This window comes from Anoplopoma fimbria, chromosome 2 (assembly GCF_027596085.1).
Source record: "Anoplopoma fimbria isolate UVic2021 breed Golden Eagle Sablefish chromosome 2, Afim_UVic_2022, whole genome shotgun sequence".
Classification (NCBI taxonomy): domain Eukaryota; kingdom Metazoa; phylum Chordata; class Actinopteri; order Perciformes; family Anoplopomatidae; genus Anoplopoma; species Anoplopoma fimbria.
The window spans coordinates 29,458,717-29,485,633 of NC_072450.1; the positions used below are offsets into that span (position 1 = coordinate 29,458,717).

Below are 26,917 nucleotides of genomic sequence, written 5' to 3' on the forward strand. Positions count from 1 at the left end.
CGAGCCACAGAGCTGATGGAACAGAGTCGCAGTGTCCGTCCCGTAAGACGGATGTTTTTTTGTGTCTTTGATCTGTTCTCATTTATTGATCTGGTTTTCTCTCTGGAAGAGTTCAGACTTTGCACAGGGCTGACGCAACGACTTTTTGAAGCTTTCGGTTACTAAGAAGTGCAGGGGTACGGAGTGACTGCAGGAAGCTGAAACACACAAAAGAAATGGAGAGCACAGGCGCGGTCTGGGAAAAAAACAAAACACCTGCCTTTTGAGTGATTGTGGAGATTTTAACAGAGATGCTCTTTAAAATAAAAAGACAAAAAAAAAAGAAAGGTACGAAAGCCCATGTTCAGAGCCAAAACTGCAGGGCTGACGGAGGAGCGCTCAAACATGCAGTGTTTACAGAAACACATCCTGAGAGAGATGAAAGCTCAGCCATATCCTAACCTCACCTAAGCTTTGCATCCCGGCCCGTACTTCAAAAAGAACAGGACGCTTACATCATAAAATAAAAAACTTCTGAATGTGACATCCTGCTGTCAGGTCGGAAATCTTTACCGGTACAGTGTGTTTCAGTGAATCCTTCCACAGTGTTAAAAAGTTGCTGAATAAGGATCTAAAAAAAAAAAAAAAAAAAAAAAACAACAGGCTCTGCTGTGTTGGGCCGGACCTCGGCCTGGACTAGTTCCCTTGAGTGGAGGGAGGAAGGGGGAGGAGGTTTGGAGAAGACAATAACGTGTTTGTGTGTGTATTAGGGAGAGAGAGAGAGAAAAAAAAGGGGGAGGAGACAGAGAGAGAGTGTGAGAGAGAAAGAGAGAGAGAGAGGGCCATTGTTGTTATTATGATCCCCACCGGACTCAGAGGGCTGGGCTCAGTCTGCGGCGATAGAGAGAGTGTGGGAGATTTACAGTCAGATGAAAACCCTTATGGAGAGTGGAGCTGATTAACTGAACACCTCTTCACACACACACACACACACACACACACACACACACACACACACGCATCAATCATCCTGGGCAGCTCTCCCTCTCAACCTCTCTGTGTTCCTCCTCCGCTCGCTGTCCTTTAACACCATCGGCGTCGCCCCGCAGAGAATCCCTCAAACTGCCGAATGGCAGAAAACTTGTGATTTCAAGTAAGGGAACATTCAGGTGGGACAGACTTTAAAGTGGTTTACTTTAACTTTGTTGAAGTGGTTTTGCTCCCCTATGGGCTTGCTTGTGTGTCCTCAAAGAAGAAGAGAGGAGGAGGAGGAGGAGGAGGAGGAGGGGGTTGATGAACCAGAGCTCCACACACAGCGTGGTACTGATGCAATGAGGGGGGGCATTTTCACTGAGCCTGTCCGGACACCAGGTTGTCTTTAGCATCGACGTAACTGTCGGACCGACTGGAAGGAACAGGACAGCAGATGAGGGAGCGGAGAGGGCGGGGGGGATGCTTTTAACGCTGATTAGCTACATCCGCCAACCCACCCCCCGACGGAGAGAGACGAGGTGAGCGTTGCACAGCGTTTCCTGGCAACCGCTATTGACCGGCCACAGATCAATCACCAGGCTTCTGGTGACGGCTGATTATGGCTCTTCCTTTTTTTTTTTTTTTTTCTTTCACTAAGTGTCCTGTCAACTTCCCCTCTGTCCACGTATAGGTGTCTCACCCACGACCTGTCTGCACCTCAACAGCGGCGTGACGTATATATATATATATATATCTGCACCGTCAGCATTACAGTATGTCCTCTGGCACCAAAGACAGGAGAAGCAAAAAACTGCTGCTGCTCCTGAGGCACAGCTGGAATCAACATGCACATTTCTGATATTATTCTGTCTTATTCTATATTCCGTCAAACTCCAAGCTAAAGTTTCCTCTTTGGCTCGGGGCTGAATTGGAGAATGTGGGTCACATGGGCTGTTGCCAGTGGGAGAGAGCCATCAAAGTCCTCTCTCTCTCTCTCTTCCGCTTTGCAGGCTCAGGAGGACCAGGTCAGCCTCCCTACCCCCCTCCCCTTGTCTCAGCTGCAAAAGAAAACCCAGTCCCTCCTCGCCCCCTCCCCGTCCACATCTGTAACCTGAGACGGGGTGAGCTGAGCCCCCCCACTCCCCCGGTCAGATCGGCAGCTTACTTCTAAATGCCACCTCTCCCATTCACAGTTGAAGCTGCACTCTGAAGTCGTCCGTTCCCACACTCTCTCTCTCTCTCTTGTCTGAGGCTGGTTTGTAAACTCAAAATCTTATTTTTCCTTAGAAAAACTGCAGATGATCAGATCATCTCACTTTTTCCGCTTGCTGCTGGGCTATTTTCAATATCTTGAAATAGGGCTACTTATTCCTAAAGATATATGGGTAATGTCAACAGACCAAAGATTTTCTTGAAAATGTGTTTCCAAATGGGTCAGGTGGAATTATCTTGCCTTTGATGAATATGTTTTTTTCTCTTCTTTACAAAAAAAGAAAAATCTATAGGACAACTCTGCTGTTTTTGCACGTTTTACCCCTTCCTGCCATAGGTTTCCACTCATTTCTGTACACTATGAAAATCACCATCAGATTATTAAAATGCAATAAATCACTTGGATGATCCAACACAAGCAACATTGCTATAATGAGTGGTGAAGAAACACAAGTCTCTGATTTCTCTGTGGACCTCCTGAAGTCTTCGAGGCCGACACTTCGTCCCGTCTCCGCTTTTGTGAGATGAAAAGGGAGTGGGGGAGTGTTTTGGTTCTGGGAGTTCAAGGTTTAGTTTAGGGGTCGTGGGGGGTTAAAAGCATTTGCACACACCTGCTGTTTTTTAATGAAGAGGATTAGTCTGTGTTCACATTCGCATGGGCCCGAGCCCACCCTGCTGCTTACAGCGACATCATATTAACAACACCATCATCTTCATCTGTGAAGTTTCTTAAATTGTCCTGTGACAAAACAGCAGCGGTAAAAAGTCCATTAAAAACTGCACGGTACATTAGCTGCACCCTGCCACTGCTGTGTTGCATTCGCGGTGTTACATCCTGAAGTTAAAGGCCCCGGCTCTGCTTTGTTTGGCCCTTGTTTTATGCCCCACATACACACACACACACACACAGACAACGAATGCTCCCTCCCTCTGTCATTTCACAGCGAGCTGCCTTTTAAAATGAACCATTAGTCCGTCTCCTCTCAAGCACAAAGAAAAGGTCTTACTGTTGATAGAAAGGAAGCTCTGCGAGAATTAAGCCACATGAATGAAAGTTAAGTGAAGAGATCCCCTTTAAAGTCTGAAGCCTTTCAGCCAAAGAGGTCTTTAAATGGTTTCCAAATAAGGAAGAGAGCTAGACCTTTTGCCCATCTGTGTGAGGACAAGATAAAGACAGAAAACAAGGCAATAGCGGTCTGACTTCAAAGGATAATTGCTTTTTTTTAGTTGTTTTTTTTACATCTTAGGTCATATTCTTATAGCCACGATGTCTATCTGTTGTTATGGCATTGCTTTAAAACTGGAAGCAGGGGAGACAGCTACACTGGCTCCGCCTACTGCTAGAAAAAAATGTCAAACTAGTCCTTTAAACAGACCCCCATGTGAGACGGATGGTCTAGCCACTTTATTTGCAGGTACGCCAAAAGTGACTCTGTGTGTGTGCACAACTACGGCAATACCATAGGTCAAACTAGAACCAGTGAGCTGGTCTGTAAACTGATTTATTATTTAAAAGTAACACAGTCAGTTTGGGGAACGGTGTCTTCGGTTTCTCTTTCCAACGTGCTCAGCTCATCCGGGGGGGTTTGTTTAAGGCCCGTAGGTTTCAAAATCCTTGTAGCGATGTCGCCACATTCCCCGATCTCAGCAGATAACTTGATGAGCACAGTGTTGTTATTAAAACAATTCAACGTATATAAAAATAAGATCTAAGTTGTAATAAACTGGTAATTATCCAAATCGTTCCCTGTGTAGAAACATCAGTGAGAGCCTAAACGCTGACGCTGTCGACGTGACCAAACCCTGCTCTCTCTCCCACAGCCGTGACATACCGCGCTGCAGAGCGAAAGGGAAGAGGTGAAGAAGAAGATGACGAGAGGAGAAAGGATCACTCCCAAACTGCACTTGAAGCAGAGTGGTCCGCCTACAGCCCCCTTCACATTTCTTTCTTTTGTTGCGACGGTGATAGCGTGAGCTGATGTCAAGTTATTGGCGAGGATTATGGCCGAGGAGGAAGGCGGTGTGGAGAGGATAGAACGGCCTTCCTGGTTTAGAAATAATAACAATAACAACAAAACAGTCACACAAAAACAAGAAACGACAATGTGCAAACTTCTCTCGTATAAATAGACTACAGTCGACGCATTGTAGAGCACCATGGGAGACAGGAGGAGGTTAGGGCTGTGTGTGTGTGTGTGTGTGTGTGTGTGTGTGTGTGTGGGTGGGTGTGTGTATCAGTAAGATGTTTGGCTTGCTTCTAGTCTATGTGTGTGTGTTTGTGTGTGTTTATCAGTATATTATTGGATCTACTACCACATGTACTAAGAGCTACAGGAGCTGCTGAGACGGATGGACCACCGTGAAGAGGCTTGGATTAGAGGAGGGGTGGTGTTCAATTTAAGTTCAAGGTTCCGAGTCCCCTTAAGTCCAAGGGGTCAGACCCAGTCCTGCAGCGAGCGCTTGCAGTGCACCAGCAGCCGCGGCGCCCCCTTGCTCTGCAGCGTGTTGATGATGGCGTAAACCAGTCCCAGGATGCACAGCACCAGGACGAGCGGGATGGTCACCATCAGGATGTTCATGGTCCGCTCCTCGCTGTCGTCCACCTTCAGCACCACGTCCACCTCGTTGGTGTCCTCCTCGCGGCCCTCGCGGTGGTCTTCGTCGTCACCGTTGTCCGAGCCCTTGCCCTCGTCCTTGTCCGTCGCGCCGCCGTCCGTGCCCTCGCGGCCTTTGCCCTTGTCCCCGTCCCGCCCGTCTGCGTCCGGGTTGAACGGCGGGCGGTTCACATCTGGGTATTTGCGTCCCGCGTCGGTGTCCGTGTCTCTGTCCGGGTCCAGGTCCACGCTGCAGCCCATGAAGTCTCTCAGGATGGACTTGGGGTAGCCTGGTTCGCTCTTCATGCGGTGGTTGTCGAACTTCCAGTACTTGGAACCCTTGTAGAAGACGGTGTACGCTGCAGAAAGCAAGGACGGCACAAGATGTCAGCCAACACAACAATCTGAAGTCATACAATTTATGCAAATTAGTAAACTTAAGAGGTTCTGGTAAGCAGTTTGCCAGCAGTTAACTATTTCAACCTGGTTCCAGTCTCCAGTTAAGCTAACCAACTGCTGGCTGTAGCTTCATATTTACCATATAGATATGAGAGCGGCATCAATCTTCTCATTTAAATCTCTGCAAGCCAAGCAAATAAGTCCATTTCCCAAAATATCAAACTATTCCTTAAATAGCTTAAAAATTGGACTCAAACTTGTATCTATCTGAAATACTTTGTTGTATAAATGAAAAAAAAATGAAAAAGAAAACTGTGTACTGTCCATAAGAAAGATTCTGCTTGGAGACTGGATCAGTCCTTTCTACTTTCACTCTAACCAATCACTGCAAAGCCAAAAGCTTTTCACATGGAGGCTCAAATTCACACATACGTCACACCCTCTCTCCTGAGGATTGCGTGACCACACCCTGATTCTTTGTTTCAGGCGTGCCCCGCCCATTTTTCGCACACACACACACACACAAAACCACTCTTCCTGTCTCTGCTCACCGCCATCATCGCTGAGGAAGGCCCCCTTGGGGGAGGAAGGCACTGACGATCCCCAGACGCTGATCGGTTTCGGGTAGCCTCGGTCGGCCAAGCGCGACTGCTCGTTGAAGCGCCAGTACCTGCAGAGAGCAACGGAGAAGAATGTTGTTACTGTTTATCTACTCTCCAAACAAGAAACCGAGCAGAGTTACAGTACGTGACGGGTCGACATGGTGTGTGTGTGTGTGTGTGTAGATGAGGGTTTATCCTGAACACTCAAATCTGTTCTGCTTGTTAATGCAATGCATTTTGGATTTGTTTCTTGGAATAATAAAAGGAAACTAGCAACATATGAAAGCGTGTTTATATACTGAGTAGCAGGTGAATTAGAGGGGTGTCATGTGATGCTAGCATGTTGCGTGCTACGTTACCAGTCTCCTTGGAAGAAGTACGTGTAGCCGGATGGCTCCCACCAGATGGCTGCGTCTATTCGGTCATAGGGAATGTCTTGACCGTAATCGACCAGCTCCATTGGATAGCCTGGTTCCAGGTTAGCCTCCCTGAAAAGCCAGAATCTGTTTCCTGAGGAGAGAGGAGGAGAGGAAAAGTGCTTAAGGATTCTTTATGGTGCATACGTCGGTGCATTCCCTATTCAGCCCCACTCCTAATAACCCTTATGGACTTATGGAAATTATTAGCACACACGATCACACTGTATATGTCATGTGCTTGCTGGCACAGAATATGTTCAATAATTGAAACTGAATGAGAAATTTAAAAAAAACGCAAACAATAAGAAACGATCAGAACAATCCGAATAACCAGACCAGCCTTTGCACACTTGTATAAATGATGTGAATGCAATAATGATTTTTTGGCAAGCGATCAGAAAAACAGAACGAGCACAAACGAGCACATCACGGCGTATGGAGCTTTGGTTGAGCTTGTAATTATCCATTAGGAGCGGCTTGTCTCATGTCGGGCTGGAGGGAAGGTTTTATTGTTTTTCACTGTGTCAGACAGGGGGGACTCCGTTCCTCCTGGCACCATTACATCGCTGCTCTTGGCTTCGATCCGCCTTTCCCTCCCCCGCTCCACACCCACCCACCTCCGGCCCCTTGCTCCTTGTTTAAAAATGAAAGCTCTTCACTCAGCATCTGGAGAGAACAAGAGGCTGACGCAATGCTTCCCAGGGCTCCTGGCGTGCACGGGCCCCGGTGTAAAATCCCTCGACTTATTCCATGAGTTTCCCTAAGCACACCGCAGCGCTTCTCTGACCTAAAGAGTTCTCAATGCTGTGCAACTGTTGTTTTTCTACTGGGATAAACAGTTTGGGTTATATTACAGTTGGGCTTGATTTGGATAAAACAGCTGTGAAACCCCTGGGTAACACATTTTGGTTTTTTTATTACATTTTACAAAATAGATATTCCATATATTTGAAGTCCAAATTGAGAAATATGTTTCCCTTAGGCCCCCTCAAAACATAGTATAGTTTTGAGGGTGTGCCACGTTCAAACTTGCTTTCTTGGCAGTTGTTAAATTTATGAACGGAACGCAGTTGACTTAATTTACTATTGATAACGGTTATTTTTCAGATCACCATTTCAGTAGGACTGAGGTGTTACACTGTGGTGAGTAAGTTGGCGGCTTCTTGTTTTGGCGATTCTTGTCATTTTAATTTGCTTGCATTTGGCTTGCTAGCTGGCCCTAAGAAGGTTATTACATGTTAATATAATTCTACCACATTTTTATATTCCTCACCTAAATAATCTGTCAAATAAAATCGGGGAATAATACCGTTCAGACAGCCAACATGGATTAAATTGTCAATGCAGTATATGTACAATTTGAGTTATTTGGTTATTTATTTGGTGGGTGTGTGAAGTGGTGATGCAATAATACCATTTTTAAAAAGAGTTGGTGCAGTTTTTGAAGAAAGTGTTTGCTTTGGCATGAGATGTAAGGTATTTAGTTTTGGGTGTATGTTTTTTTGTGTGTTTCGATAAAAGAGTGCTCTAGTTCTACAAATCGTGTTTTAGCAATTACAAAAATCCTGCATCTTCCCCCATTTAGATACGTTAGACTGTGATGTGATATTTGTGGGTGTCTGGTACAATATGAAACGAACACAGACTGAGAAAAGACTGCTGCCTTCGTGCTGACAGAAACTGACTGATCTGATTGGTCCATTCAAAGGTCTGTGTTTGTCTCCCCTTCTCTTGTGCACTCAGGTCTGCCCGTCCTTCCTTCCTTTTTTCCCTTTGCTTCCATTTCTCTTGTTCTTTCTTTGCTAATGGCCTGCAGCCAAGTGTCACACTGAGAGGCTTGCCAATGACATCATCCTCCTCCTCCTCCTCTTCCTCCTCCTCATCAACAGCTGCCCTTAAGCTTGTAACTCCAAGAGTCCCGCAGCATGTAAGACCTGGTTCTCTCCTTTGCGTTCGGCGAACTTTATCCACCGTTGTAAAAATACAAGCTGCTCTCAGCGATGAGCTGTGCTAAAAGGGATTTATACTCTGCATGTAGAATATAATATGTTCTTTCTTAAGGAGGTGGGGGGGGGGGGGGGGGGGGGGGGGGGGTATTTACAGCATAATCTGAAGAAGATGAAACAAGTTCTTGAATCTGTTTTACTGCTGAAATATGAACTCATTAAGACATGATGGGCTGAAATGGCCATGAAGCATGTAAATGTATTCAGGTTGTAAATACTAAGCCAGATGCTGGACGGCTCTCTATGCAGCTGAGGATGTTATACTTATGTTCCACATACTAGAATGTTGCAATATCTTATCTACGAAGATGAAAAGAGAAGAACATTACGACCTTAGGAGCTGACTACTGCTACATATGTAAGTCAGACTGAATGATAAAACCTGGATCTTGTGTTCTACTTCAGCATACATGGATTCCAACTGTGATTGAGCATTGGCGTGGCGGAGTAAACACTGGACACTGAATCTGGTGTTCTTCGTCATTGTGGCTACTTAGGCATGAGTAGTGCTGAGACACAACGTTTGTATGTTACTGTCCTGCTTCTCAAAGGCCCGAGGTCTGTCATGCTCCGAAACTGACAAGCTAATAATACCAGAAGAAGATTATTTAGAACAGGCCCGGGTCTGTTTCTACTGAAGAAATAACCAGAAACGTAGACAAGTGTGTTCAGTCTCCTAAAAAGTGGAGGAGAATAAGAGGAATATATATATACGCAATATCTCAGAAACAACTTGAGGGAATTCCTCAAGTTGTTTCTGAGATATTGCGTTCATGGGAATAGGACGGACGTGAGGTCACAGCGACCTTCGACCTCCAATATCTAATCAGTTCAAATGAACGTTTGTGCTAAATCTGACGAGCAGACAGAATACTGTACATAACTGAACATACAAAGAGCACAAGTTTCTGATAAGGAATTCAAACTAGAATTGTACATTGTATTGTTTTCCTTTCATAGTAGAGTTTCACATTGAGCACACAAGTGTTCAACTGGTTCTTAAAAATGTCATATGATGGGTTGTTTGTTTGTGCGTGTGTGTGTGTGTGTCAATTGACCACAAAATACCATTTTGAGAAGACAGCATTGTTTTGAATGCAGAGTTTTATTTTGCAGGAGATTTGTGGAGTTTGGTTTTTTTTGTGTGTTTTTCAGATTTGTGTGTAGAGTTGAGAAAAACTGTAGTATTTGTTTTATATCTTTCAAAAATATAATAATTGCAGGTTTCTGCTATACAAAGCGTTTGATACGATACTTCTTCCCTGACCTAGACTAAGAAGGTTATTGATGGTCAGTAATGGTACTGACCAGTTATTCTTATATACCATCATTTGATTACTAAAACTTCAGGAGGTAAAGACAAGTGTGATCTGAACACAGTACATAACTTTTCTTCAGTACTAAAATGTGCGTGCGTGCGTGCCAGCATTTGCTGCTTACCTTTAAAGAAGACGAACCTGCCGTCGTGTCTCTCATAGGCAGCGTCTATGTCTCCAGGCAGACCCCTCCAGAAGTGACCTATGGGCATGGGGTAGTTATCCAGAACCCTGTTCCTACGCACCCGCCAGAACCAACGGCCCTGAGGGGAAGAAATGAACCGATGTGTTTGAGCGTGCGTCGTCTCTTATCATCAGTTGAACACTCACTAGTTTCTCTTTGTCTTTCTTAAAACCCTCTGAACCCCAAAACCCGTCAGCGGGATTGAAAAGCATGTTTTTTCCAAACCGTCCCCATAACTACACCGTTTTTCCTACCAAGACGCTGTAATTATCGTCAGATTTTCATCTTTCTGACGTTTTTTGAAACATCATATGAGAAGAACGCTTCTGTCAGCAAAAGCCGCCAAAAATGGTGATATGTCATCAAAAACATTTTATTATAATTGGTTGAATTCTGTAAAAAAACATTCAATTCTGCGCTCCTCAGCACAACTAGGAATCCATGATTGACTTGGCTGAGACCAACAGTCATGTGACAACAACTCCATGAAACTTCAACTAAATGTGTATATATAGATTCCAGTGTTTTCAAATTTTTGTCAAAGAAATAATCAAAGAAATCAACATGTGTCTTTATCGTTTTTTCAGGTTTATTTCATGTAAACTGTGTTGTTTTGCACAAAAGACGTATTTGAGTTATCTCTACTTATAGCCATGATTGTGCTGAAAATCAAGGCCACAGAGAGTAAAATGTGACAGGAGCAAAAAAAAAAACCGCCAAAGTAAACCAAATTCCCAAACAGGTTCAACACATATTGCTTCATATCTCATTCTAAGTATATCCCTCTGTGGCGACGCTTGATGGCCATCATGCCAAGCAAACTGCGGCCTGCAGGATATCTAGACCAGAACGTACTGGCAGGCTAATACTAGTCAGGTCTCCGCTCTGGTGGATTTATACACTCCCTCTGTTGATCCCGGCCGGTTAGAACAGATAAAATTGATAAAAGAACTGTTGTCAGTGGCACAAAGCAAGAAAAATCCCTGGTGGCACATTTCAACCTGAGCACAGAGCACATATATCTACTCTACATGCTGGACACACGCGCCAGCAGACAGATTTACACCAGCAGCCCCTCAGACTCATTCATAAGTGGTGAGTCAGTAGCCATGCTCGTCCTGGATAATGTAACGGTGAAACGCTCCGTGCTGCTTCTTTCTGGCAAGCACGGCCAGTTTTGTCCTTCACGCAGGACACCCTGGCAGACAGGACGGTGCAGTGAAAAGCAGAGCAGAACAGAACAGAACAGAACAGAACAGAATAGAGGCAGCCGAGGGGATACGGAACGCGAACCAACAGAACAGGCCACACACTCTTCCGTTTGTGCGGTCTGACAGCCGCTCCTTCGCGTTGACCAGATTAAGACCGAGTTGACCATATTAGTCCTTCGGCAGAACAGAGTGGATCTCCGTGTGGGAGTTTCAATATTGAGCTCTGCTGTCTCTATGTCCAGCCCTCTGCTGTGAAGAAATACTAAGAGGGAAGAAAATAAACGACAGCCCCTTTCTTCTTTTAATGGACAGGGCTTTGTGGAGGAGAGAGAGTGGTGCTGATGTGCTGAGGATTGCTCCCACTCACACAAATACATTAAGAAAGCCGTTCTGCCTATGCAGAGCTAGAGCAGAGAAGACTCATGTCTACCATTAATAACTGCAATTTATGAACAGCGCAAATTTACATTCGGGCAATTTGAATATGAACAGCGCAGTCCGAAAGTCCACTGCTAAGTGACAATAAAACAGTATGACTAATAGCAGTCAATGCTAGCTGACAACATTTTGAGACATTAATATCTGATGTGCATATGTCACTTTACTAATCTTTCCGACTATCAAGAAGGGAGAGGAGACGCGAGGCTCCAGCATTTCCAGCCTTTCTCTTTAAAAACCACTGGAGGGCAAAGAAAAAGTTAATTTTGGAAACTGATTAACGCTATCCAGACTAGCTTCATGACTGTGGATGAAACCCGAGAACATAGACATTTACTGGCTGGGATGAAACCCAAGAGACACAGATATAACTGTTTGACCATGTGCAGCACTTGTCCAGGCAGCTGTACGCCAAGTCTCATTACTACTGGTCAGTGTCAGAGACACCCACAGACCCAGATAGGAGATACTCATCGGCTGATCTCTGTGTCTCTGGAGGGAAAGGGCTCTGTTATATTTGACTCTTTGATATTACTAATGCAAACAGAAGCACCTGCATCTTATATTTTTTTCTTAGCCCAAAAGTATTTTTATATTTCACTCTTGACATAGGCACGTCAAACGGCTAACTGGGATCCGGTTCAAGATGTGGCTGATAGCTTGTTACTGTTGGATATCTTCAGCTGTTTGAATCCCTTCTGCTGCGGTTCCCTGTGAAATGTCAGATATCATGACAGCATTTCATTTTTCCTTTCCTTTCCTGGGTGTTCTCTGTCCAGCTCTGTCTAATATCTGCACACCTCTTCAGCGTTCAGCGCTGCCAACACTGGACACCTCCTCTGACCCTGAAACACATCCTCACTTATCTTTGTAGAGCTGCACTATGTATAGAGCATCGCCGCATGAACCCCCGAAGAGGAGGAAGCTGAACTTTCAGTTGATTAAACTTTGAGAATGGCCACATTAATGGTTTCCCATGATCGAAAACCATAGTTGGACTGGACATCGGGAGGGTGGGCCGCTTGAGAAGCCAGTTACACAGAAAAAAAGCGAGAGCGAGAGAGATGGGTCGTCGGCTAACGTTAAAAATGCACCAGCCTACATCCTCCTCCCAAACCATGAACAACAGTTTGTTAGTAAGAAGACAACAGCGATAACATAAGCAAGATTTGGGTTCGGCGAGCTAAAACCGACCAACCACAGCCCGGAACGAGACATTAAAATAATTTTTGAAACGTTGAACTCATTGTTTGGCATGAATGGTTGTGACTGTTGACAACAAATTAGAAACTTACCACCAATGTAGACCATTTTTGTTGCACAAGGATTAAATGAAGGAGAACATTTCCGAATGTTGGTTGTGTATCTCTTAAACTGTTGTATTGTCCAATAGAAATTCATATTATACGAGCAGTATGAAGCGTATTATTATACTATTTTATAACATTATAAGTAAACAAGCTTAGTAATAGTGTTTGATTCCATTCAAACCAGATTTACTTTTATTTTAAAGGGTATGTTTAAAAGAAAATGTTTAGGTAAGAGGTAAAAAATGAAACAAGCTACCGTTGTAAAACTAAATGTAATATTATTACAGCTACATTTTTTTTATAAGTTATTGTTATAAATATTGTTCAGTCGTCTGTGTGGGCGGTGGTGCATTGCTGGGGAGGTTTTGGTGGTCTGGTCTGAGTCTTAAAGTCCAGGGCCCTTTTTTCCTTCCTAATCCGTCCCTGATCCACTCAAACCAGGAACCATTACCTCCATGATAGGTGAAAACACTTAGCAGATGTATAGCAACATGTGACCACAGGGCTGAGTTGCATAACATCAGAAGACCTTAAAGATTAAATAAATAATACAAAACAGCTGACAGCAACTGCAGCCAACAGAGAAATGACCTGTACTGGCAGACAGCTTTCTAAAATATACCTCCTAAAGGTAAAAAGCCAGCTAATGGCTCTGCATCGGCCCTTATGAATGCTTTGTGTGGGTCCAGGGGCTCTTTAATGCAAACACCTGACCACACTCCTCCCTTTTAACAGTGTTCTGCCTCATAAAAGACACTGGCCCTGTTGGTTTACAATCCTCAAGTACCTGATTGAAAACAGACCGCTTGCTGGCTGTGCACACACCATTTGTTTCAAACTGGTTCTAGAGAAAAGGATGACTAATTTATTGACACAGTTAAGCTGCCAGGGCAGCTCCTCTGCTGGAAACCCACTGAATTTCCAAGCAAGGACATGTAATAAACCACTGTGGAGGTCAACATATCTCATCCATAGTTTTATGCTCGTAATTCTGCGGTGGAAGTTATAATGCTCTTATTTCCTAATCCTCAAACCATTTACCTTAAAGACGAACATCTCTCCTCGGAGCATAGCGACAGTGTCAAAGTTCCCTTCACAGATATTGGGTCCATAGTGGTCTGGTCTTTCGGTGGTCCGGGGGCGGTCTGGTTGCCGAGGAGGGTTCTGAGGTGGCCTGGGCTCCGGTCGACGGGGTGTCACGGTGGGCAGGGCCTGAGTGGGGCCGCCGCCCGGTTGGCCTGCAGGGCATACGAACAGGAGGGGGGTTAACATGTTGTATCACATTATGTATAATTACTATTATGGCCAAACAAATTTACAATAACTATATTATCAGGATAATCATTAGAAAATAAAAAAAATAAAAAGTTTGCTATCTGATTTAAGAGGCGCTGGAAAATATACACAATATTAAGAATATACATTTTTGTCCGGATTAAACAAGCAGGAAATAAACATGCTACTTAGTGAGCTAAAGAGGTATTTAGAGGCATATATTACTCCTGCTTTTAGTCTTTCTGCTAAGCTAACTGTCTCCCTGCTGTAACTTCATATTTAACTGATACAAGTGTTATCAATTTTCTCATCTTCCTCTCGGCAAAAATGCTGGAGATGTGGTTCTATTGCTTTAATATTTCTTAGATGCCAAATGAAAATGGATTCCAAGATCAATCAAGTCAACCTATTGGTATTGGGGTTTTAGATAAAATTGAAAAGAAAATTGTCTTTGACAGGATGGTCCTTTCGAGGTTGGGAAATAATGCATACAAATAGTTTTCTATTTCTATTTCCGTAGGTTTCAGAGAGTGAAAAACACCAGTTCATGTCCTGGTGATTTAACACAGTGAACGGAGAGCATCATCCACAGGACCCCCTACCGTAGATCTGCTGTATCCCCCGCCGGTCGTCTTCGGGCAACTGGAAGTTCTCCGTCTCCATCCACTGGTAGAACGGAGCCATGATGGCCAGCGGGTTGTTGGAGTGCTCTAAACCCAGGGCGTGGCCAAGCTCGTGGACCGCCACCAGGAAGAGGTCATTACCTGTGTGGAAAGGACCAAGCAAAGACACTAGTTAGGAGGGGGGACAACTGGAAAATATGCCCTTTTTTTCGAGTATATTCATGAGAAGAAAGAGAGAATACATGTGTCCCTCTGCATTTATACATGTGTGTCTTATAAAAAGCAAACATGGGACAGCAGATCCATGCAGTCAATGTATAAGAACGACACATGCACATTATCCCTCCACATTTATGATGCCAACACAAATCTCCACAGATCTGACACTAATGATCGCTGATATGAATCAACGTACATTTTTTAACATTGCTAACCAATCAAAAGATACACAAAGACAAGTCTGCCACATCAGCTGCAGACTTCTTACAGACTGAAGTGACACCAGAATGGACCAACATATTCCTATAAATTCATCTCTGAAGTGACTTTGGGTACCTCCCCCTTCAGTCTACACCTTCTTTGTTGCCCGGCCCTGCACTCCGTGAACTCTGAACTGGCAAGCCATTTTTGTCCGGCGCCGTGACCAGCGCGGATTGGTCAGATTTGCGCTAGTGACATCGTGCTGTCGGGGGGGAATTGGGACTTGATGATGTCACTGCCGTGCATGTGAAGGGGGGACGCATCTGGATGCCTGTCCTTGTGCATCTCCTCATTTGCAAAACACACAAACAAGGACACACACACACACACTCACACACACAGTGCATCTCCCCCCCACTATCTCTAATTCAGAGTCACATGAATGTCCTCGCGGCGTCCTTAGCCGTGAGGGAAGAAAACAGCAGAGGGCGAGACAGAGTGCTAGAGGTGGATGAGGACAGAGAGAGAGAGAGAGAGAGAGAGAGAGAGAGAGAGAGAGAGAGGAGATAAAGAGGTCTTTGTGAAGGTAACTGTGACAACGGTTCAGTTGGACGGAGAAAAGAAGGAGCAGATATCAAAGTCTCGGCGAAGTTAGGGGTTAAGCCGATGCAACCATTGCTATTTCTGACTACACACACACACACACACACACACACACACACACACACACACACACAGACACACATTTCTTGTCATTCAAATCAACTATCCGAGGCATTGTTCGCTTGTTTACCACGTCTGGCACCTCGTTCCTTGGCGGTCTCCCTGTGAAGGACCACACACTCAAGCAGCGCCACGACAACCAAAAAACACTCTCCAAGTTCGCTCTGCCTTTTGCCTTTTTCTCACATTAGCCTCATCTGAGCACAAAGAACAAAAGCCCCCCTGACCTTTTGTCTGAGTGAGGTGTGTTTGAGAGTGATACAAATGGTAAAAAGCTGTTTTTGTTCGAACATTTGCGCAAAAAGAAAGGCTGATTAATCGCATTGTGCGTCACAAGGTTCAACATCAATGGAATTGTTTTTTTGCTGACAAAATAAAACTGAGGGAAAGAGAGAAACAACCATGACTGCAATGAATGGATGAAATGGAATGTGTCCTTTTACCGCCAACTGACTTATGTGTAGCTGTTGATTCCTAAGCTAAAGCCTCTGTTTCTGTTTGACCCCGCCCAAAGGGAGGTCAGAGGTCACAATTCTGTTTCATACTCAGCAGGGCAGATGATAACTGAGGCTTGAACATGGCTCCTCAAGCCTCACTTCTTATTTCATGCGAGGTGAAGGCATAAAGCCCTTTACTTTTGTTCGCACCAGCATATGAACAGTGGCACATCTGGACGAGCTCCTCTGAAACATCTGCATCAGTACAGCAAAGACAATATTTCATTGTTTTCATTGTTGACCAGTAACTATATTATTTGTCCGATTCGTCAATTAGTTTCATTATTTAGTCTAAACAAAAAAATATATATATAATTTCATATTGATATTTTTAGATAATTTATTGTTCAACTAACAGTGTAAAACCTAAAGATATTTAAAAGCAGCAAATCTTTATATTTGATAAACTAACTCTTTGATATTTTAAATGATAATTGTCGAAAACAAATCATTTTTAGCTCTGAATGCTACAAATTCAAATTTCCCCACCAGATTTAGCAATGGTGCGACAGGAAGATATTAAAACGCTGGAGTTAAATGAGGACTTCTTCTGTGAATAGTGTAACTAATTAGAAGTGTGTCCAACTCAGGTCGGACAGGATTGTAATTTGATTCTGCTCTGCTTTGGAGCTGTGTAAGTAGTGCGGTGCAACAAAGGGACCGGTCTAAAGATCTCCCCATGTGGAACTCACTCCCACTTACTGTGGCATTCCTCCGTCCCTGTGATCTGTCCTGCTACACATCCCACACACAGCTGATCACAGAGATACACACACACACACACACACACACACACACAGTTTATCTGTCTGCCTCTGTCTGCTGTGTGTATGGAGATAACAGGGCAAGAAAGCCCATTGTTGTAAAAAGAAAAAAAAAGAAAAAAAAAGAAAAAAGGGTTAATGGGTGCACAGCAAGAGGAGGAACTCTGAAGACTTGTTCAAAATGAAGATATTTTCTTAACCCTTGCTGCTGCATTTGGTTAGCTTAGAGATAGACATAAGTGTTAAGAGTTGTAATTGGCTTTAGGTTCATCTTAAAGAAAGTTTTTAAGATGGGTTTGGGCAATGATTTCAGCAAACTGAAGACATCAAAAGCACAAAAGTACAAACATGTGCCTGGTGCTGCTTGTACCGATGGATCACAGAGTTAATGGATTAGTGTACGTCAGCAGTAAGTTCTTAGCAACTCCGGAGAACTAGAAAGAGGTCGGCTTTGAACCTGCACAGAGGTAAATGGAGCAATGGCAAATGAGAGATGATGTAGCTAGCTGAGCCGTGCCAACTCCAGTTAGGGGCGGAGGAAAGCGGTGGGGACAGCTGTTTGCAATCTGCTATACAGATCCATTACAACCTATACATGACATGACACAGGGCTGCAAACTGCTCATCAGCTGGAATGACCGAGGGCCTAAATAACCCCCTAAATCCCTAAAGACTGAAAGAAAAAGCTTCACAACACTGCAAGCTGTCAACTTCTGCAGAAAAACATCCACCCACCTGAAGCTGCCACATAAGACGGCGTTGCTGTTGCTAAAAAACTCTCCTAGAAAAGGTGTTGGTTGTAGATTAGCTTGTTTGGGACAACATTTCCTTCACACTTGTTATTTCTGCTTTCAATTATTTTCCTTGTAGCATTTGGCCGTGACTAGAGGAAACCACTGCTGTCACTGAAATCCACAACGCAAAAGACATTTCCCAATTCCGGCCACGGTGAGCGTTTTACCTTGTATGTTCTGGTTGCCTATGGTCCATGGCTCATCTGAGTCAAAGTGGGTGTCCCCGCCCATTCCGGGTCCTGGGAAGTACGCGTGAGCCAGGAAGCCTCCCTCCCCATCAAAAGGAGAGCTGTCTCCGTGGAAACCCGAAGCAAAGAAGATCATAATGTCGGGCTCCTTGCGGCGTCCGTATTTGATCTCCTGGTAGGGAATCTCGTCGAAGGTCAACGGGGTCACCCTCTGCCAGACTTGGAACGCCCGACGGATGGCTTCGTATGAGTTGTACTCTCCGATCTTGGGAGTGTAGTTCTGGATGCTAGGGGAACAAATGAAGGAAGAGGGGAAAAGCATATCCCTTTGTGGATTCATAGGCAACATATATATATATGAAAAAAGACATAAAAGTGAATTTATTCAAATCCCTAACTTGAAAACATGATTTGTTTTACAGTAGCCTGCTACAAGTAGCAAAACATATTTTTGATACCTGTAAGTGAGGTGGCTCTTGTTCCATTTATGTCCCGTGAGGGCATAGCGCTTCCGCCGCACGTTGGTTTTGATCTGGCCGCCAAACTTGTCGGGCACACCGCAGCGGGGTCTCCGCATGGCGCTGAAGGAGTTAAAAAGGAAAGGATGAAGGGGGAACGTGATGTTTGAACCTCTACTTTCTCTTCTTGATGTCTGTGTTCTTTTCTTTGTTTGATTTAAAGCTGTAAGCCGCCTAGTGCAGCCAGCCGACTGATCCTGCTCCTCTTTAGGAACCGGTCCTGTACCCAATTACAAGTCCATGTTGAGAAAAGAAAAAAAAAGGACAGTGGTCCATACGTCATGTTTTTTTTCTTTCTTCTTCTTATGAGTGGGTGTACGTATTTAACCCATGCTAACCTGATGGTCTGAGTGTCCATCTGTCCAGTGACCTCCAGGCCGTAGAACCGCTGCATGTCACCGATCGCATTGGACAGGATCTGAGCCGATCGCATGGTGGACATCTGTCTGCTGGCCTGGGGCAGGTAACCGTACATCCTCAGCCATGACTGGAGAGACGGAAAGGAAAACATAGAGGAATCTGTTTCAGGCACTGAGTATTCGTTAAAAAAAAACAAAAAAAAAACGTGATACCGAATCAGAGCTCATTAGATTCATATTACTGATGTTGACTGCATAAAGAAAGTGTCCCCCAATAAGCCTTTAATCCCAGACGGTTTGCTCCACACAGACAAAATATCATTTAGAAGTGTTATTTATGACTAGAAAACTTAAACAGAAATTATGGAAAGTGACTGAAACTGTTTTATGAGCTCATGGACTATTTTTTTGTTGCTTTGTGTTTGTATTTTGTTTATACATCTGAGAACAAGAGTCTGAAGCAGCCTCTTCCTCGGCTTCAGCTTCTGTAACACGGAGACAGACGGACACCCGTTTCACTGCGAGGCCTACTTTATCTCACCGTTTTCTGGGAGTGTGTAAATGGGAGGTGGGGGGCGGGGGGTTAATTACAGACTTTAGGGAGAAAGCATGAAATGTAACCCAATGAGAGATGACGCAAAGTCCATCCCACCTGTTATGTGGAAACCTAATATGACGCACACACACACACACACACACACACACACACACAGGCCAAGCGCCTGCACATCGGGTAGTCTGAGACACTAGATAGGCCGACACATGGACACGCTCCCCGCGACCACGAGTGGTGCGGGGGAACCCAACAGGGCGTGTGTCTGAGTGTGCGTGTGTGCTCACGCCCGTCTGTGTGTGCACTTCTAAAGTTTCCGCCCCGTCTTTCACAATGAAAAACACTGCTCGATAAGCTGTGTTTACTTATCCACTCCTTAAACTCTTTACTTATTCCTGCTTGGTCTTTCTCACTCACTCACACACTCACACACTCACACACACACACACTCACTCACTCACACACACACACACTCACACACTCACACACTCACTCACACACTCACACACTCTCACACACACACACACCTACAGAACCAATATTTTATAAATCGGACACAAAGTGTAAAAGAAGCACTCTGGTAACATATGTGTACTGTCCACCCTGTTGGTCGCTGGGCAGAGATGCATCCGTCTTTTTTTAAGTGTGATTTTCTTTTTTTCTTACTAATACAATTAACAGTATACACAAAAGGTTTTTTGTAGCTTTTCTTTTTTACTAGAAAATGATATTGCTTGTTTATACATATCAGAGAATAAGCCGGCAAAATCATATCCATACTGTGTATAGCATATACAGTACCAGTCAAAAGTTTGGACACACCTTCTCATTCAACTACTTTGAAGAATCTAAAATATAAAACATATTCTGGTTTGTTGAGCATTTGTTTACCACATAATTCCATATGTGTTATTTCATAGTTTGGATGTCTTCAATATTAATCTACAATGTAGAAAAAAAGAAAAAGAAAAAGAAAGAAAAACCATTGAATGAGAAGGTGTGTCCAAACTGACTGGTACTGTATATATATATATATATATATATATATATATATATATATATATATAAAAACTATGCATTTAGGTATCTATTTATGCACTGAATCAGTATGTATTTACAAGAATGTAAAGGTGTGTTACTGTGTGTTACATAATATTAATTGCCACTCCTGCTGTGAGTGGCGTCGTCCTGCCTGCTCCACAAAGAATTTTCATTGGCTGTATGTGTGTCCCACACAAACACAATGTCCCCCACAGTCCAATGAAAAAAAAATGACAAAGCGTCTCCCAGACCTTCCTTGATTTCCTGTTTCCCCTCTCCTCTCTGTAGTATGCAGATAATAAAACCCAGCGATCAGAGGAACGGACGTTATCGACACAGAGCTGCTGACGTGAAGTGACCGGCCCAGTTCTGTGATATCAAACCTGGGCCTGTGTCCTTCCTCCACCATTAGAGCAGAGTAATGCAGTAATGTCTGATCAATCTATCACTGTCAGCTGTCTGACAGACCCTGACGCCATCGCATCCATCATCATGATCATTGGGATCAATTAAGGTAGTGGATGACTACTGTCAGCCATTAAATATACAGCCTCCGTTGAAGTAGGATCTCTGAAGGTTAAGGTTTTACATCAAAAGTTCTTCTGACGGCAGCAGAAAGTCGTTCAGTAAACTCGTTTGCCAATAAAGGCTCTTTCAAATGTTAATTCAGCCCCTTCAGCTCTTCTTGTTGCTTTCTCTCTTTTATGTCAGAAAACATATTCCATAAAACGCATCTTTAAAAGACTGAATGAAGTCAATGCAGACAAATGCCTGTGATGTGCGGTGGAAACAAGGCTCACTCAAAATACGGCGCGGCGAGGAAAAGCTCTTCACCTGAGAACCCCGTGCCTTTAAAGTCTCCCTCCGCTGGGCGACGGGGGTAGGGGGTGTCAGGGGTGCACACCGACTGTTTGAGCCCTCAGGCCGCGGAGCCTCAAGCCCTCTAAACACGCTTCATCTTTTTAAGACAGACTGCTTCGTGGTGAGCCCCTCCAGTCTCCTGCTCCAGTTATTAGGTATTATTATAGATATCATTATGCATTATTATATCAATATCACACAGTGCAGAGCTAAAACGCTACACATTTTGGTGTCATGTCACCCCTATACAATTCCCATTATACTCTATACTGTCCTATATGTACACACATTAACAGTAAACACTATAATACTATAGCTTTTCTCTCTTCTTACAGTTTACTTTAATAATAGAGATTGAACTGAATTTCCTACACTTTTCCCCATTATTATATTTTTATTCCTAAGCTTGCTTTATCCTTTTTTGTGCCTACTGTAAGCGGCCTGTTTCTTCTTCTGCTTCTGGAACACCTCATTTCGCCGACTGGGATCGAGTCGGAGTTATCTTATCTTTTTTCCGCATGTTATTATCACCTCTATTATTTTCTTTTTTGCAGATGTAGAGTTTTAAAAAAAAGAGAACTTCTGGATATCATTTTAGCATTTCCTCCCTGTCTGTGCCGTGTCAGCTCTGTAGGAGCAGGAAGAGGAGTAGAGAGGGATGAACTGGACGTGACCCTGACCCACCTCTGCCTCTAAGATAAGGAAGCTTCAGCAAACACACATACTGTCCAATGCAAACATGCACTTCCTGAAACACTATCTAAATACTCTCTCACCCACACACACACACACACACACAGGAGAGGGAAACAGGTGGCAGGGTTCACAAAACACTCCATTCATCTGAAATAACTTAAGCATTCATGTTTTCATTTGCTACACATTAACTAAGACGCCACGACAACATCGGTATAGACCCTTTTACCGTTTGTAAGCGATCATGACCAGATATACACGTATTTGTAGGAGAAACCGAGCGTGGAATATTCCCCCAGGGAGACATCACGAGCATACATGTCAGTAGTTGATGTGTTCATGAACAGAATGCCAAACACCATGAAAGAGGGAGCAGCACATATTGCAGTCAATGGCACCGCCCCCTCTTAGTCAATGAGTGAACTAATTGGTGGCGAATTAAAAACCCCATACGGGTGAAAGTCGACTAAGAATTCCTTTGGTCGAGAACAGCCCTAGCTAACAGTGAAAACAGTGCTAGCATTGGCTAATTAACATGTGGGTTGAAAGCTCCATCTACGACTGAAATGTTTTAAAAGGAAAACACTATAAGAGACTTAAAGACGCACTTGAAGTAGTGAAGCTCAAATAATGTTTTGCTGTTTCATGCCTTTCTTTGATAATGTGTCTTTGTTTTTTTTTCCTTCAGCAAAGTAATTTAAAAAAGACACAACCCTGCAAACTTTTTAGATGCAGAGTATCGTTCTTTCTAAACAGATTACACTAGTTCGGCAAAAAGACACAAAGTGTTAGAAGTATTTCATGTCGGTTTACAGCTCATATTTCATCCTGCCTGGAGAGTAAAAACAAAGCGCTTGCTGTAACGCACTCACTAACAGTAATCAAATCACATTAGATACTTTGGGAGAAACAGGGGAGTAATATTGCAATTTCCATCACAAGTCCAATAAAAGTAATTTAAAGAAAAATCCATGCCAGTGTGCTTATTTGTCTCTGGGAATGTGATGCTGTCTCTGCACACTTCCAGACGAGTGTTTACAACAGGCTGCAGTCAGGTGACGCGGTGGGAGCTGCGGAGTGAAGACGTATGGAGGCGAACGAACCCCTCGCCGCCCCCTCACGCCCGCCGCGTCAAGACAGTGAAGCACTACAGTGTGGCGGCTCACCTTCCTCTCATCAGCTGGGCTGAATACAAAACAAGTCTCAGACAACAGCGGCATCGGAGGAGAGTGCTCGCGTACGTTCTGCCTCGTCCATTAAATCTTTCAAAGAGTCCTTGAGCTTACCTGCCAAAACCAGACCCAGCGATATACAAGGAGTTGTAAAACCTGCCAGCAGTGTGTGTGTGTGTGTGTGTGTGTGTGTGTGTGTGTGTGTGTGTGTGTGTGTGTGTGTGTGTGTGTGTGTGTGTGTCCACTACAATGTCAGCCAAGATACTAACAGAGCTTTTATTCCAAGGCTTGGTCTGCTGCCATCTCTCACCCCCCCAAAGTCCGACTAAAGAGGACGAATAATTAAAGAGAGCAGCGAGAAAGACAGAGACACGGACAGTCGGGAGGAACAGATTGATTTTGTTTTCTGCATGCGCGACGATACAGAAAATAATGGAGAGACATATGCATGCAGGAACACGCGGACGTGATTCTGCACAAAAAAAGTATGCCACCAAGCATACAAATAGATGCACGATCACCCTAAGGCAAGCTGAAGAAACTCCCGTTCCTTACTTGTGTCATTCAATTTGGTTCCTTTACATTGTGGACATGGTGACAGCCAATCACAGGGGAGCAGGGGGTGGGGGGGCTGGAATGCAAAGAGACGGCACGCTGCAGGTTACATGGATACAAAGAGGATACGGATTGAGGAAGTTGTCCCCAGTTATGTGCTGCTCTCGTCCTCCTACCAAGTTTTTTCTCTCACAGCTCTCTCTCTCTCGCACTCTCTCTCTCTCTGCGAACAAAAAGGCTCCATTGTAATTTCCTGGGATGCCTTGGAGTCCCGACACAAGCATGCCTGTGCACTGTGTGTGTGTGTGTGTGTGTGTGTGTGTGTGTGTGTGTGTGTGTGCGTGTGCGTGCGTGTGTCCCAGTTAGAGAACAGCTGTCACATTCAGCCATCACATGCTGCACAGCTGAGACCGCCCGCCGCCGACCACCATCGGCTCCCTCCCTCCATCTTTGTCTCTCTCTCCGTCTTTCACAAGCGACTCCGACAGACAGGTGCCTCCCGGCCGTTCCCTGTGATATTTCCTTCCCTAAATTAAAACATTTCTCAGATTCTCCTCGTACTCATAATCCCTTTTTTTCCTCTTTCGCTTTATTGTTCTCCCTTCCCAACTCAACCTTAAGAGCAGACAGAGTGGGAGTGGAGGTCCCGGGTCAAACCCTTAACACGTGGACTGAACTACAACCGAGTTGAAAACGTTAGGGTTGGGCGATGGTTTCTACTTTCATATCGTCCAATCGTGATTACGATAAGATCGCTGGGTGGGGGGTACGGGGTTATGTCACAGCACACCAGTGAGTTTGCCAGCAGGGACGACTTCTCAGTGTGAAAGAAAAATCCTGTATTTATGCAGGACTAAAACTTTCAAAGTGGGTTCCAGGCTGGCAAACAGGTATCAGCTTTGGTTGACGGAAACCAAAAATATGACTGGCATTTTTAGTCACCTTGTACTTTGAGTAATGAATAAACGTCACTGTTATACGTATTAATAAAAATATGTTTTGTTTTACAGACACAGGCTGCTTCCAACCAAACAATGCATCATGTTTTACATACGTCCATGTGTTGATCACGACACACCAAGTCCTCCTTTACCTCTCCTTTATAATATCAAGTAAGGCTTCACCATATTTATTCAACCCCTGACCACAGAAAGTCCAGCCTATTCTATAAAAAACTAACTATTACAGTGATGAGTGAGAGCAAATGTTCCTCTCAGACTCCAGAGAAACATTAATCAGCCACAAAGACCAACGATTGACTCCATAAAAACCGGGTCTACCTCAGGTGGTGGAGATGAGCCTGCCCATCAAACAAACAATCAGCATGTACACGTTCATTCAAAGCATCTGAAAGCATCTGAAATTTCCCATGAGGCAACACAACAACAACTACCCTGGCATAAAAGATACCAGGGTATTAATACAAATGCAAACAGCTGTGTTCTGTACATAAAGGTTTTTAGGAGAGTAGTGTGTGATGCACTCCTTAATTTGGCCATGCTTTGTAATTATGATGGTTATTACATAAATAGCTATCCAGAAAAAGGATAGTCTTTCTTCTCTGATGAGTTATGCAACCTTAAATGACTTTGTTGGAACAGCACTGCACATGCAGAGATCCACGCTTTCCAAGCAGCGTTCCTAATGTTCAATAGACAACATGGGAATAATATGCAACTGTTACTATTCTCAGCTGACACACACACACACACACACACACACACGTTTGCAACAAGTGCTTAGGAATTTTTCATCAGTCAACGCATTGTGTAAGCCCTCCATCTATGGTCACACACACACATTAACCCTTCCGACGATGTTGCAACCTGGCTGACAAGCAGAACCCCCCCCCCTCAATGCAAGCTCACCTCTAATGACCGGGTGGTCTGTCTGTCTGTCTGTCTGTGTCAAACGACAAACCACAGCTCCACCACTAACCAGGCATAAAGTCAGTTCTCAACTCTCTCAACAAAAAAATTAAAAAAAAAGTGCAAGAAGTTCTTGGTCAGGTTCCAATGTGTTACTTTGGCACACTTTGGCCTCTCATGGCACACCTAAAACATATGTACAGGTGTCCCTAACGATTAAAGATTGGAGGAGAAGACATTAAACATCACATTAGCAGGATAGGCCCCGCTGTATATTAGGATTCTGCTCTGAGTTACCATGATGATTTTTTTAGAATCATGTGATTTGGGTGTACAGAAGAAGAAAAAAAACAAACAAACAGCTTCAATAAAACATGCCCGGTTCCTGAAAGAGGTGGAGGTCCTGTAGATGAGAAAAAGGGGGAATGACTACAATGTGATATCATTTTATCTCACACAAACTATTGTTTTTAAGGATTGCTGAGGATAAGGTCATATTAGTGAAGACTGTACACCTGCCAGTCAGCAAATACACCACATGCTGAAAAACAGTAAGAGTGTGTTAAGGGTTAAGTAGTGTCATAACCCGGATGTTACACACACATATATATATATATATATACAATTAATTGTTAGAATAAGTTACTTTCCAGATGAATAACATTTGAGGTACTTGCTGCTTGACACCGTGCCTTTGGGGCAATTAATAAAAGGTGCACGTGCATGTTAGAGCCGACTCTAACATGCACGTGCACCTTTACTAATGTGCACGCACTCTTCTGGTTCTGCTGCTGCGTCTTACCTCCGAGTTGAAGGTGCCGCCGTCCTCCGCTCCACGCGCCACGAGCGCGCACAGCCACAGCGCGAGGAAAGTCCGTCTCCAGAGCAGCAACCAGACCCAGCTGTTGCGCGAGGTGGACGCCATCGTCCAGGGGGCCGGCGCGCGTGAGGGGACGGGGGGGACGAGTTGTCCTATAGCAGTGTTGGTAGTGTTATGCAGGAAAAGCACTAATTAAAAAATAAATAAATAAAGTGCTGTAAACTAGGAATGCCACGCGCAGGCTTTAACAGTGCGCTCGCGCCCTGGAGGAGAGCTCCATGCCAGAGCCGCTCATGTGTTCGCCAACTGCGTCCGCACTTTTCCTTCACGGTTTACCAACTAGTGGGTCATTTACTAACATTGTTCGAATCCAGTGACCTGGTGTTGGTGTGCAGTTTAAATTCCACCCTGAAAAAAAGTGTCAAACTTTACACTTAAACCAGTTACACCATTCAAACCAGTGACAGACCGATGAGCCCAAAGTTGACCGACTCCTCCGGCAGAACAAGCTTCGTGCCGCGTCCGCGCTGGAAGCGAACGCGGTTGTT

The 26,917-nt window shown here is 44.2% G+C and overlaps 1 protein-coding gene across 1 annotated transcript; it reads right to left on the reverse strand.

Annotated features, from left to right (window-relative positions):
- Positions 1 to 629: 629 nt before the first annotated feature.
- On the reverse strand, positions 630 to 26,489 carry mmp15b (matrix metallopeptidase 15b). The gene is made up of 10 exons (XM_054612244.1): positions 26,352 to 26,489; positions 18,783 to 18,931; positions 18,385 to 18,507; positions 17,906 to 18,213; positions 14,520 to 14,681; positions 13,684 to 13,880; positions 9,624 to 9,762; positions 6,118 to 6,268; positions 5,708 to 5,826; positions 630 to 5,116 (listed from the first exon to the last, which is right to left on the reverse strand). The coding sequence occupies exons 1-10, from the start codon at positions 26,472 to 26,474 to the stop codon at positions 4,599 to 4,601; spliced, it is 1,989 nt and encodes a 662-aa protein (XP_054468219.1). The 5' UTR covers positions 26,475 to 26,489; the 3' UTR covers positions 630 to 4,598.
- Positions 26,490 to 26,917: the final 428 nt, after the last annotated feature.